This window comes from Taeniopygia guttata, chromosome 1, assembly GCF_048771995.1.
Source record: "Taeniopygia guttata chromosome 1, bTaeGut7.mat, whole genome shotgun sequence".
In the NCBI taxonomy this organism is placed as follows: Eukaryota; Metazoa; Chordata; class Aves; order Passeriformes; family Estrildidae; genus Taeniopygia; species Taeniopygia guttata.
The window spans coordinates 63,172,893-63,187,594 of NC_133024.1; the positions used below are offsets into that span (position 1 = coordinate 63,172,893).

Consider the following 14,702-nt stretch of genomic DNA (forward strand, 5'->3'; position numbering starts at 1 on the left):
ATATATTGTGTCACTCATGTAACTGGCCATGAAATATGGCCTTTCTGACAGTGAAGGAGGTAAGCAAGCGATTGCTTAAATTCACAGAGAAGTCAGAGGTCAGAGCTTACAAAAAAAAAATCTTATGACCTGGCACAAGAGGCAACACTGGCCTTACAGGAACAAGGGAACTACTCCCTGCAGAGTCGCTTTCTCTTGTCAGTGAGATGAGTAAAATAAAGCCTGCATGCAGGAACACGGCAATCCAGCCTACAAAGGACTTGCAAGTATCCAGGGATTTCTGATGTTCTGGAATTGAAAAAGAAATCCCTCTCTGAGCCATGAGTGCAACCACAAAGATTAAATAAAAACCCCCATGCTGAACCCTTCAGCACCAGAAAACAATCAGTTGAGGAACAAAGCAGTGAGATTTACTGCAAACACAGGAAATTTGTGTTCCACTGATCTGACAAATGAAGTTTTTTGTAACACTGCATTACTGATCTCTCTCCAGAGCATGATAATTATATACAAACTTTAGATCAGTAAACAAACAAAAGTAGTTTTATTTTTTCCTGATACAAATTCCAAATATTACAGCCATAGACATCAGCAAAAAGTTGTTCCAAATAAATATGACAGCTTGATAACAAATTTAAACACAGTAATTATTGTATAAATGATTAAACAAATGATATTATTACTAGCAGAATAAGTATCTCCAGGGATAAGAGGATTGAATACATAATCTGGAAATAGATTAAATATATATATATATAAAATATACTCAGTTTATTGCCTGGATAGATAAATATTAAAATATTTGTGCACATCACTGGGAACGAGGCACTTATTCAGGTTAGTATAAACAAGACCACTTGTTAAGTAAAAGGAAAAATGCTAATAAGCTTCCAAAACATCTTGCTGAAATCTGAAACCTTGAAGCCATAGTAAAAAAAAAAAAAGAAAAAAAAAAAAAAAAAAGAAAGAAGCATGCTGTTACAAATGTATTTATTGTTCACTGAATTGTAAAAAATCCAATTTCTTAAGAATGGGACAAATCCAGCATGCCTTACAGAAAACACTGGGATTTTTTTTTTTCCCAGGAAGAGGACTTTGGTATCTGACTCATGAATCTTACTTGTGCTTGTCCAACTTTTTAGTGTTTGCTTTGTCCTTTTCTTTGTTATCACCATTTTGCACTATAATTTTATATATTGTTGCAAAAACAGTAGTCTGATTATCCCCATCAACCTAAATATTTCACAAAGTTTTAATCAGACACAGTTCAAAGCAGTAATCAAGTTGTTTACTGGGCTAAATATTTGGCTTGTAGAACACATGGGTTTTGACATGATTTTATAAAAACAAGTAATAATTAAAAAAAGATTTTGCCTGCAAGCACCTTTAATGATATTTTGGTCTGGTAAAATACAAAAGCAGAAAAATAGCTCTACTGATAAACACCTAATTTCTGTATTTTATATATATAATTTTAAAAAGGTCATCTCTGCTCATACAAAACAGGCATTTCATAAATATTAAATTGTTCTATTATTTACATGTGTCCCATTCTACTGTTGAATCATCGACTGCTATTATCCAAACATGCAGGTTCTAGGAGAGAAATTCTGCTTTTAGTGATGCCACACATAGGCACAAAGGCAAGTTTGATCTTAGTGTACATTTGCAACTTAGTGGTGAACTTACAAAATATAAAAGGTATCTGTGGGCTAAGCCTTTGATCAATCTTGCACACATAATACATGGATCACAAAACCAGAAACTTCATTACAAGAGCAAATTGATGTGAGGTGACTGGGGGAAAGGTCTAAAGCATTGGGCATGGCTTATGGATAATTGTTTCAGGCTAGAACTTGGATTAATTAAAATAAAAGATGACTGCAAGAGTTTAGTAATGGAGTTCGACCCTTCGGGTGCTGCAAACATCCTTCAATTAAGCTGTCTAATCGCCATTTTCAGAAAACTTAGAAAAAGTGGGACAGATTCTGACCTGACTCATTTTGTGAAAAGCTTATGAAATCCTATTAAATGAGTGAAGTCATAGCAACACAAATCCAGAGCAAGAGATACCAGCACAAGTCTCTCTGTGGGCATATTCACACAGTACCATGAATCCCAGCACAGATATTCCTAGGCCAGTAGAGCTCCATGTTCCTGAGTCTTTATGGCTCACAGGAAAACTGTGCAGAATTCTAGGTCAGGTCTATCTGTGTTGACTGACCTCCACAACCAGGCTGGGAAGCCTTCTGGATGGATTTTTTTTTTTAAGTTCAGAGGCAGCATTCTGCTCTTATGAGCTGCTTTCAAATTGCACCCTGCTCTGCTAACTGATCTCTGCAACATGACCCCTGGAACACCAAATGCCAAGTGTATTGGGGACTGCCTCTACCCACCACAAGATGGTGGTGGTGGAAAGGACAAGACATTTTAGCAAGGTCTCAACATCCTAAGTCAGATTTTATGTAGTTCAACTCTGTTAAGAACTCCATTGCCTCTAGTACTGTTTGACAATCTCATGGGATCAAGTGCAAAGGCAGCAAGATGACACCCAGCTGTGGTGTGCTGTGGCTGACATGCTGGAGGGAAGGGATTCCATCTGGGAACCTGGGCAGGCTTGAGAGGTGAGCCTGAGCAAACCTCATGAAGTGCAACAAGGCCAAGGGCAAGGTCATGCACCTGGGTCAGGGTAATCCCAAGCAAAAATACAGTCTGAGCAGAGAATGGATTAGGAGCAGCCCTGCTGAGAAAGACTTGGGAGTCTGGTGGATGAGAGGCTGGACATGACACAGCAATGTGCACACCCAGGCCCAAAAGCCAAAAATATCCTGGGCTGCATCCAAAGCAGCAGAGACAGCAGGGTAAGGGTGAGGGAGGGGATTCTGCCCCTCTACTCTGCTCTTGTGAGTCCCACCTGGAGTGCTGCATCCAGCTCTGGGGCCTCCAGCATAGGAAGGACATGGACATGATGGAGTGAGTCAAAGGAGTGCCACAAAGATGATCAGAAGTTTGTGGCACCTCCCTTATGAAGACATGTTGAGAGAGTTGGGGTTGTTTAGTCTGGCCAAGAGAAGGCTCTGGGAAAACTGAAAGGGGCTTACAAGAGAGCTGTGGAGGGACTTTTCCCAAGGGGATGTAGCAATGGGACAAGGAGTAATGACTTTACCCTGAAAGAGGGTAGGTTTACCTATCAGGAGGAAATTTAATATGAAGGTGGTGAGACACTAGCACAGGTTGCCCAGGGAAGTTCTGGATGCCTCATGCCTCGAAGTATTCAAGGTAAGATTGGATGGGGTTTTGAGTAATCTGGTGTGGTAGAAGGTGTCCCTGCCCATGACTGTGGGGTTGGACCTAGATGATCTTGAAGATCCCTTCTGACCCAGGCCATTCTACAATTGTATGACTTAAAGGACTTACTTACATAAAATGCTAGTGTGACAAAAGGGACAGTTTTCTGAAGGTTACATAGCTTTCACAGCCAAGGCTTTAACAGGGACAGAACAGGTCGTGTCTGAATAAAAACTGACACAGGACACTGCTGATCCAAACTTGTCATGTTACCTAAATCAAGAATGCTGAGAGAAAATTAGAATTACTCTTGCAGAAGTAGTCACTTGTTAAAAAATGCCCAACAATGACCCAGCATGTTTGTCAAAATGTGCTATGATTATACAGCAATAAATACTACTTGATTCCATCAAAGGTTAATTTTTTTGTCTCTTTGTTATTTAGTATGACAACTAACTATGCTGGATTCAATATCATGATTCCTAGGCTCAGTTCAGCAGAACCTTGTCCTCTGCATTTTGAATCTAACTATCATACTAATGCTTGCATTTCTCAGCAGCAGACATGCACTAAGAAATAAAATTTACCTTACAACATTTCCATGATCCATTATAAACTTAAGAGGACATAAGCATCTAGTTCCAGTGAAAACCAATTTTTTTTTCTGGATTTGTTGCATTCTTCGGCTTTACTTATATAAATAAAAAAAAAAATTCTCAGATTAAATAGATTAATAGGAATTTGCAGGAAAGAGTATGTATTGGATCCTGTGACATGCAACTGTTTATAATGCTATGCTGTATAATCTAGCTGTCTTTGGAAAAAGTTCAGTTACATATAAGTAAAAAAAAAATACTGGTACAGATCAAATGAAGTCAAAATCTTACTGGATGGAAGATCCATACCTAAGGCATTCCATCACCTTTCAAACTATTTGTAGACATTGAGTTCTTTGTGAGAAACAGTACCAAATTTTACAGAAGAGTGTGAAGATCCCTCCTCTCAAGTATTATGTGTTTCTGAAAAGATCTCCTCTCTTATTGCAGACAGGATATATAGCACCTTTGTTTAGCTTCTTTTATTCTTTTGAAATGTCAAAAAATACAAAACCACAACAATAATCTCCCTTACAATGCAGTCCCTTGAATTGCTGCTTAAAATTAGTGCATGATATAGGGACATCAACATTTTCTTTCATGCAAAGTGGGAGGTTTAGTTCAGCTTCTTCTGTTGTTCATAATGGCAGTAAGAGCTCAGGATAACAAATTTCAAGTACACCTAGAAACACATTAACTCCTCATGAGTCACCATTATCTGCTGCTAAAAATGTGCAGTTCAAGAGTTTTTATGAGGCACTCTGGACACTCTGGCTTGAATACTGTGGTCTTGGAATCAAACCTCTGAACTGTCATTGCTGTAATTATGTGGTAGCATCATTGGTTCATTGCTGCCTGACTCATTTGTACTTTCCTTCTTGTCAGAATTTCGTTTCCATTTTAGCAGCAAAACAATAATTGCAATTAAGCAGATGGCAAGGAAAACGGCAGCAGCTCCACCAATGATTGTGACTATGCTGATTCCTGCATTTTGGTTATTCAGCTCCCTGGGGAGAACACCATTGAGTGCAACTTCCCTTTGAGGCACCTGTTTCCTGCTGGTGCGATCCAGGGCTATGTGCTGTATGTTTGTTCCTCGGTTGTTCTCCACTCCAATGTCTCTTGCAAGTTCTGGTGCCTGCTCAGTTCCCCTTTTCTGCCTTCTCCGTGGGGATGCTCCTGGGCTCCCAGCACTGAGGAGTGAGTGGTACTGGTGCTCCACGCTTCTTTTACCGATGCCACGGTTAACGTTCTCCTTGGAACGCACGGTGTAGATTGTATGGACGTACCACTCCCTACCCAAAGACACCTGGAAATAAACATTTTTTGCATTTAAACACACACACACTAAATATGGGCAGTGCTAAATGCAGAGGAAATCAGTCCCTGTTCTGAACTGAATGTCTGGACAAGCAATTTCAAAATCATACACAGATGGCTCCTGACTTTGTGCCAATGTGCACCAGAAGAGTTGTATTTTCTGCTAAAATTTTCAGAGGGTTTAGTCTCCATTCATCAGATTCTGTGGCTACTAAGAGCAGACGAAGAAGGCTATGGCCTTGACAAGGTTTTGGTGCTATTAGTACCAAAAGCCATACAAAGTATCTTTAGCTGTGGATGGGACCTTCCAAGCCCAACTTACCAAGTGATTAGGCCCTAGCTGTAATTCCATCTAAACATAAGAAAGCAATTTTTTACTGCAAGGATGGTTGAACACTGGAACAGGGAGCCTGTGGAGTGTCCTTCCACAGAGATGTTCAAAAGACAATTGGTCATGGTCTGGGGCAACCTGGTCTAGGTGACCCTGTAGGATGTTGGAACAGTCAATTTCAATTTCCTCAGGTCCCTGAAAACTTCATCCATCCTAGGTTGCATGGGTCCCTGCAATCTGTGTGAGTTAATACTACCTTGCTTCAATTTCTCTCATCTTTCCTGGATACATACCAGGTTTGGCTTCCACAAGGTCCAGTAGGCTTGTCTGAATATTGTCTTAAAAATACTGCCTGTTAATTCGAATGGTTGCAGCCCAGTTTTCTTATTTTGAAAAATAACACATTTTCTATTTTACTCTTACTTTTCCAAGTATTTTTCAGGATATACTTTTTGTATTCTCAGTTTTTGGACAGGAAGAGGACCAAAAATGTCATTAGAATTCATGGAAATGGATTCTTCACATTAAAAATGAGACTCCATTTTTTCTGGGAGCAAAATACATAATACTTTAAAGTAGGCCATTTTGTTAAATACTCTACTGCTTACAATGGGACCTTTAATACTGAAGTGGCCAGGAGTAGAATCAAAGTCTCCTTCATATTTTTCCTACTAATTTATACACTTGAGTTGTGCATGCAGTTTTGCAAATACTAGAGACAAATAGTGAAGAGAGAACTTTTTGGCTGGGTTATACAGATCAAAGGGCTGAATGCACACAGCTGATGGATTGTATATAATTAAGAAGTAGTTGTATCCTTTAGTTTTCAATTTTCAGTGAAGATTTTCAGCACTTCACAATATGCAAGTATGCAAAGAAAGAATTGTACAGAAAACGCCAACTATCAACTTGATTTTGATGAAGCGTACTATAAATGCTTATGATTTTAAATTTTTTGTCTTTGAGAAGTGAGATGGGAAACAATAAAACAATGCTGTGCAACAAGAATCTTATTAACTTTTTAAAAGAAATGTACAAGAAAAATTTGCATAACTTCTGCTTAGCCTGTGGAATTATACAAGAGAAAAGAAGAGTATCCCAACAGAAACACTTTAATAAGTGCTGCAGATTTTGTATCTATAAGTTTCTAAGCATCGATAATTGTGTTTGATTGTCACTGGAATCAGAATAAATCTTTCTGTTGGTTTCATTTTGAATTACAGTTAACAACAATACTTGTGCAAGTGTTTTTTCCTTGGTTCAGTACTCTTGCTACTAAGCTACAGAAATCATACCTGAAACAGAGGAGTTGAGTCTACTTTGAATCCATCAGAGCCTGGCTGTTTAACTAATGGAATTGCTTCGGGATCGTCTATTGCAAGTTTTGCATTAAAAAGTACATTTCCAAAGCTTGTGGCTTGTGTCTCTGGCTGAGCTTTGTCCTGCACGGAGAGAGAAAAAAAAATTGTAAAACAGATTTATTTCTTAGAGGAAAAACAGTTTTAGTATTTACTTGCAACGTATAAATTGTGTAGTTTAAACATGCTGTTTTATGCAGTCTAGGGAAATACTACGACAAGAGAAAAGACATGAGAAGCAGTCGTGGTCCCATCTGACTTGCACTAACTTCTGTTTAATCTCTTGCCTTTCTGGAATAAAAGGGGAAAACACTATTGAACAATCATAGCTACACTTCTTAAATAAAACAGATACATAAATGTGGTCTGAAATGAAAGTAAGAAGTCTATTTCCCAGTCTAAAGAAGTTACATTTCATTTCATCAACAGACAGTAACATAAATTTGTTTAGCTTATTATATAATCATCTTCCTTAAAGTTAACTCTAAAAGTTGAGCATCAGGTCTGTAGTTACCTGGGGTTAGTCTATAGGTATTTTCATGAAGAAAATTAGATCATCCAAGCCAACTTTAGAGGTATTTCTCTTTCCTTATGGACTACAGAGGCAACCTGCATGACTAACTTTACAGTATACACTAGATTTTGGGTGGCTAAACATGAAAAAAATTACAACCCTTCACTTGCATGTCTTCTGAAATTCTCTCTGTGGTCCGTGGATACAGACAATGCAGAGAAAAAACCTGTCTTGAGATTCTAACTTAGGTGAAACTCTTACTGAAGGTAGTTCCCACAAAGATAAAGAATAGAACCAGGAGGGAAAAGGCAAGATACTGCCTCCATCAGTTCATGTTAGTCTGGAGCTCAAGTAAATATTTGGTGCTGTTGAGAACATTTTAAAGAACAGTTGGGTTGGGTTTTGGATAAAAGAAAAGTTAGAAAAAAAATTAAAATACATATCTATGCATCCTCCCAGAATTAGAGCACTTACCACAATCTTAAACCTGTACAGAAGGGATGGAGAATCAGCAAGGCACCCATATTCAGTGTTGGATGGATTATATTTGGGTACATATCCATCAGCTCCTGTGCACAGGAAGACCTTCTCGATGCTACAGTAGAAGGAATCACCCAAATTCTGCACCGGATCCACCATCACTCGACCGTATATGACATCCCCTGTAAACAGTGCACACAGTTCACATCTGCTTAGACTGAACATTTAGCACAGCTCTGAGGCTGAGCTAACAAAGCCTTGTCAAGAAGCTTAGTACAACAAGCACAAAACCCTTCCACCTGTCTTGTTTTTACAGAAACAGGATCCTGATAGTGTGGAACACAAATTAAATGTGCATGATCTATGCACAATTATACCTTCTGAGAAAGTAACATCGCTTTCTTGCCCAAAGCCCATCGAGCCATCAGACAGCCACAGCGTCTTTTTGGACAGCAGGAACATTTGGGTGTTCAAGCTGAACTCAGCAGCCACTGGGTCACTGACCTAAAATCACAAAAGCATAAGGTTCTTCAACAAGACTTTTTAATGAGAAAAACATAGCATGATCTTAAACTCCTTAAATGTTAAAATATAGCATGATCTTCTCCCAGGGTACGTTACTTACCAGCTCTGCAGACCTATATGCAATAATACAGTTTAATCAAAAGATCTCCTGGTACTAGACATATATTGCTATGTGTTTTATATGCAAACGACCTTTGGATTATCTGCCTCTGTGATATTTGATAGTATTCTAAGTTTGTTTCTTCCAGCCAAATTTTTCCAAATCCCAGCTAAGGAGGTGTCGAGGGCAACTTATGTGTGGGGGTAAAATTTTTCCCTCAAAAACTAGTCTCTGACTTATCATAGCCTGTTTTCTCTATCCCATTTTCATTTTTACACACAAGTCCCACCTCCGCTTCTGATCCTCTGTCAATATTTGAAAGCACACATTGCTGGAGATTTATTTGCAAGTATCAATTTTTCTAATGTGCTGCAGGATATATCAGATCATGCATGTGAAAATGCACCAAACCATTTGAACATCTTTTATGCTACTATTTAGCTTCTTATGCTAGTATTTCTCTTTATATATTTGGCACACTTACCTATGGTTCTTCCTTGATTACATGAAAAGTACAAACTTAATCAATACTATCAGAATAAGTTTTTCATGGGGCCATAAAACAAGAAAGAAGGCAAACTATAGAGTGACATGGCATAATAAGAGGGAAATTATACCATGAATAGAAGAACTGAGGAAGCCTAAAGTTCAAAAAGATGCAAGTACCTGAGGAAATAATGTAGAAGATACATACGTCCGGGAAAAAAAAAGAAAAAAAGGAAAAATAACAAGAGGACACTAAAATAATAAGAAAAGAAAAATATATATGTATATTTATGTATATATATGTATAAGTGTATGGACAGGAAGGAAAGAAAACAACAAAGAAAACATTCTTTCTGGCTCATGGACAAGGGTCCATTTCACAATAGAATCCCAAAACTATCAAAACAACAGGGTCTGGCAAGAAGAATGTACAGCTCAAACCTTTTTATAAATGGATTGCTGCTCTTCAGAAAAAGGAGCCCTACTACCATAACCTTTGCAAAGAAAAAAATAAAAGGTAAAAAATTCCATTCCCTTGGAAAGTTTATTTCTAAATGCCTGGAAAACAGGCCATTGGGTTGTAGTTCCACAAATACTTGATGAGCACAACTGTTTTCCAGTTGTGTTGTTTATACAGTAGGCAACTGTCACGGGCATTTTATATAAGAATTCTTTAAAACCAATCTGTGAGGATCTCCTGGGTGAGAAGAATAACTGTCAATTTATTCTGCCTATTTGACATGTCCATCAACTCTGCATATGGATGATCTGTGGACACTGCAGATCATCCATGGGATTAAAGCCCATGTAATACTTGGTACCTCAAGGAACAGAGCACTCTTGAGATTGGTCCATCCCAAGGCAACACGTATCCTGAGTATGGAAGGGCTTCTGTCAGGAAATAGTCATACACATTGAAAGAAAGGAGATGCTGAAAGGATTGGGATAAAGCAAATCTTGGATGTTGAATATTGTTCTTTTTCAGGGAATCCTAGAGTAAGCCGCTGTTAATACAATCATCACTAGAGTTCCAGGCCACCTGCTTCACTCCTCAGGGGTCATGAAGAGAGGAAAAAGGAGATATGCAGGTGATACATGTTAGACAAGGAAATGTTCAGCTAGTGGAGAAACATCAAATATATTTTCTTCTTGATTCTTAATATGATTCCTCATTTGTGACCACTGAAAACAATTGTGAAGGAAATTAGAAGAAAAAGTTTCCAAGGAAATGAAAAGCCTCATATTAAAAAGCCCAAGAAGGTAATTCAGTATGGAGATAGAGCATTAAGAATTGGGGGACACCACTCTTGTCCTGCCTCATCATTTTATTATTAGATTTTGCAGTCAAAAGTAATTTTAGTCCAGTTGTGACACATACACTCAGTGATTTCATGGAGTCACAGAGTGGTTTGGGTTGCAGAGCACATTTAAAGATCATCTCACTCTACCTCTCTGCCATGGGCATGGACACTTTCCACTAGACCAGGTTGCTCAGAGCCCCATCCAGCCTGGCCTTGAATACAGTCAGGGATGGGGCATTCACAGCTACTCTGGGTAACCTTTGAAAGTGCCTCACTGACATCTTTGTAAAAAGTGTCTTCTTTTCATCCAATCTAAACATACCCTCTTTCAGTTTCCCCTTATCCTGTCACTGCATCCCTTGTAAAAAGTCTTTCTTATAAGCCCTGTTTATATGTTGGAAGGCCACAATAAGGTTTCCTTAGCTCTTTTTCTTCTTCAGGCTGAACAACCCCAAATCAGCCTTTCTTCACAGGGGAGGTGTAGCAGCCCTTTGACCATTTTTCTGGTCCTCCTCTGACCCCCTCTAGCAGGTCCATGTCTTTCTAGCACTGGGCACCAGAGGATTGAATGCAGAGGGCCTGTGCAAGGTGTGAGGTGTTCCCTAGTATATGGGCTAGCATCCTTCAGTCTGATCCTTCAGTATTTTTTTCTTATTTGTAAAAGAGTGGATACCAATGCTCATTCAGTTTTACAGGATGACTAAAATATCTTAGAGGTTAAGTGCTCAATACTGCCTACTGAATTTGTGGTATTGTACTGCTGCTTTTTTGGGACTTGCTTTGGGACGTGTTTCAGTCTGTGATCAGATGGAAAAAATTATCACAGGCCACAGAAAACCCAAGCCCCTTTTACTATGAGTATCTCAATAAAAAGAGCTGGTCTTGGTTTGAAAATTGTTGGTGATGGGAGTTTAGCTGGCCACAGTCTGTGATGTTGTTGCAGCTTTGCACCTTATGCATATTTTGAATTGATGTACATAAAACTTCCATATACTGTTTTATCTGATATAATAACCCCTACACTGTCCATTTACGTATGCCAAGGTATAGCTTTTACTTGTAGGCTACTTTCAGGTAAGAGTTAGGTCTCTTCCTAGGGTACTTTGCCTATTTTGTAATGATTTTTGCACATCTTTTGACCTTTCTTTGAAATATCAATATCTTGTTTATACTAGGATCAGGAACAAGTTGTGGTTTAGCACTGCTATGGATTGCTTTAGAGTCCCTAGAAGTAGATTAGAAGTGCCAAACAAAGGCTCCATCCAAACTTCTCCAAAATGTTGAAATGTGGTTAATTCTGAGAAGGCAGGTTTCACATCAGATCATGTATCATCTCTCTTCTTTGCCAGGACTTAATGCCCTTTCAGGAATCATCTGTTCTCCCACAGATGGCACAAAGCCAAATGAAAGCATAAAGACTGCATACATTCCCTTGTGTACTCTGGCTAAGTCAACAGAAAAGTGATTGTGTACCCCTGACTGATATGGATTTATTCTGTAAGATGATTTAATAGCATAATCTATACTATTAATGAGCATGAAACCACAGCCACACTGTTCCAGTATTAGCTGCATTGGCTCCAAATAACAGAAATTATATAATTTCCTCCATACACATTCCAAGGTCACAGTAGCCCTTTTGATAACCTGGAAAGCTGGCAGTTTATGTTCTCTTAACTATCCAACATGACCCCCTGTTGTTTTTTTTTTTAAACCAATGTTTTCTACAGCAGAATCCATTTCTCCATAATTTTTTCCCAGCTACAGAGTTTTACAGCTGGGCTTTGTGAAAGGTATGCTGTTTGCCTGTTACCATATGTTTCCATATGATCCATATGGAACAGATTGGATCAGATTTGTTTTGGTCACTTTTGTGAGTTTTAAATATAAGCATTTTACCAGTGTTGCCTATCTACACTTCCCTCTACAGTCAGTGAGAGAAGTTATATCTTAGGACTGAATTGATCTTCCTCTGGAGATTCCACTTTCAATACCAGAGACCTAACCCTGATTTTGTGTCAGATGAAAACCTTCTGACAATAGTTTTATATTTCCCTAATTGCCTGATAAAACTATTTGCTACCAAAGGTAACAGACAAAAAAAGAATTCTCAAATGTTACTATTGCATCACAGTAACTTTCCCCTAAACCAATGGTTATTTAGCAGGAGAGGAGTATGTGCTCTCCCACCAATTTAGGAATGCCTTGTTTATTAGCAAGAAATTCAGTTTCTAGTACTATTACTACAAGATCAACAAATAGGAATCAAATTAGAAGGGAAACATGACGAAGATGTGATTGGAACGCTACCTGCTGGAATCGGATGTCCAGATCAAAAGTGATGGGCTCTCTAGGATTGCAGATCACTGGCAGGCTGTACTCCTGATGTGGGGCAGTGGTGCAGGCTATCAGCTTCACTGTGTACATTCCTGAATAGTCTCGAACCTGGACACAGAGAGAGGGGGAGCTGTACCACCAACATCCCAGCTAACAGGCTGGGGCAGTGGAGGACTTAGCGAGGGTGAGGTTTTACCGCGAAGTCTGAAAGGAAGCTCCACTGCTGGACTGGCAGGTTGTAGGTTGGCTCACTTCGGATGAGGCTGAGGCTAAAAGTGAGGCCTGGGTGGTCCACTGACATAACCATGGAAGTTAGAGATGAAGCTAAAAGCATGCCAAAGAGATAGATTTGTCACCTTTAGTGTTTCATTGCAAACTCTCAGAGCCTGAAAAACATTCTCAATGACTCATAAACCATAATGCCATAGCTGATGTTAATACCTTCACAGGGCACTAGGTTTTATTAACTGAAACTAAAATAAATTACAGTCAGCTCAGCTGGGCCTCCTTGATTCTTGTTTAAGTGTCTATTCAACAGCTGATTTTGTACACAACGAGAACTGTATGAAGAATAAATTTAAGAGACAGTCAAAACAGTGAGAGTGGAATGGCAGAGATCTATAATCCCTTCTATCTTAAACTTGTCTCTGCCTATAGGCAAAGCTAAACACACTAGAGGACAGATGAGAAAAAGTAGAAGCACCATGAAGCAGTTTTATAGGTTAAAAACACCTGAGCTAAACAAGAAGAGATTTCCTTTTTTTTTTTTTTTTTTCTCTCTTCTCACTGCTGTTCAGCAGATTTAATTTAGTTAGATATTCTTTTCCATGGCTGGCATTCATGCTCAGATTTATGTCTATAGACTGCGTCTTACACCTGTAATTACTCTGAATAAAGGCAATGGGGTTTAAACAGATTAAATTGCAGGAACAGGTCCTCAGCAATGATTAATTGAATGTCAGTAAGAGTGTTCTATAAACAGAATGATACAATGCTCACATAAGACTTTTTCTTGCTCTGTGAAAAAGGTCTAAATATCATCAAAAAGCTTCAAGTTAGAAAAGAAATTTTTAAATTTTAAGTTCCCAGGGAAATGTAAGTAAATAGTAATTGTAACTATCAGGTTAAAAACATATATCTATAGTTTCCTAATGGACACAATGGCCTAGATCTTAATCTTTCATTAATCAGGTTCTTGATCCAGTGGAAATATTTGCCTTCCATCAGATTAATGTATATTTCAACAAGTTTGACAATTGAATACAGTCATCAATAAAAAGTAAGAAATCTCAAGCAGAGGAAAAAATCTGTATCTGAAGAGCATAGTATCTAAAAAACGAAAAAAATTGCTATCAGAAGCAGAAAAAAAAAAAAAAAAAAGAATAGTATCAAATTTGGGAAAGGTGTCTTTATTTCTGTAGTGCTACTAAAGGGTAGGTTACACTTACCAGGATGGGACATAACAAACAGACCATGAAACCGGGCTTCAGTCTTGAAGTTGACAACCAAGCGCCCCTCTTCGTTGATGCGCATGCTGGTCGGGAACAGGGAACCTGCCAGCAAAAACCAATTAACAAGTGGGTTCCACTTGCAGGTGACAAAGAAATCACACTCCTGTGAAACCCCAGACCCACTCTTTTATCTACCCTTGACATGTCATGTGTTTGGGCGGGCCTGTGGGTACTTTTTGGGTTGACTCTAGATTCTTCTCAAACAAGATGTTATGCAGTGAGACCTTGAGATTTTAGGATGTTATGCAGCTTCCAAAGCATATAGGGAACTTCCCTGCAAAGCCATGATATTACATGTAACCACGGACTCACACAGCTGCTCTAGCAGGATGAGGAAAATCCACACAGCAGTTTGTGCTTGGATTCAGGCAGCATGGTCAGCTGCCAGGGGGATCTGCAGTATGAAGACTTTTATTTTCACCAAATATTGAAGCTGACTCCTACCAATGAAAGCTGCTTCAGAGATGCCCTTTATCAGTGCCTCTGTGCCTACTGTGCCCAGGCAGAAGCCATCAGCATCAGTTCGAGCAGCTGGTTGTGACTTCCACAGAAATC

The 14,702-nt window shown here is 38.8% G+C and overlaps 1 protein-coding gene across 1 annotated transcript in view; it reads right to left on the reverse strand.

The window, feature by feature from the left end:
* Positions 1-521: 521 nt before the first annotated feature.
* The window catches only part of FREM2 (FRAS1 related extracellular matrix 2), a 123,737-nt gene continuing 109,556 nt past the window's right edge, over positions 522-14,702 (reverse strand). The window contains exons 18-24 of the mRNA XM_002194643.5: positions 14,085-14,189; positions 12,833-12,960; positions 12,610-12,744; positions 8,265-8,391; positions 7,882-8,069; positions 6,831-6,977; positions 522-5,193 (exon numbers count right to left, since the gene is read on the reverse strand). Coding sequence (XP_002194679.5) covers positions 4,681-5,193; positions 6,831-6,977; positions 7,882-8,069; positions 8,265-8,391; positions 12,610-12,744; positions 12,833-12,960; positions 14,085-14,189 — 1,343 coding nt within the window. The 3' untranslated portion in view covers positions 522-4,680. The remainder of the gene's footprint in view (positions 5,194-6,830; positions 6,978-7,881; positions 8,070-8,264; positions 8,392-12,609; positions 12,745-12,832; positions 12,961-14,084; positions 14,190-14,702) is intronic.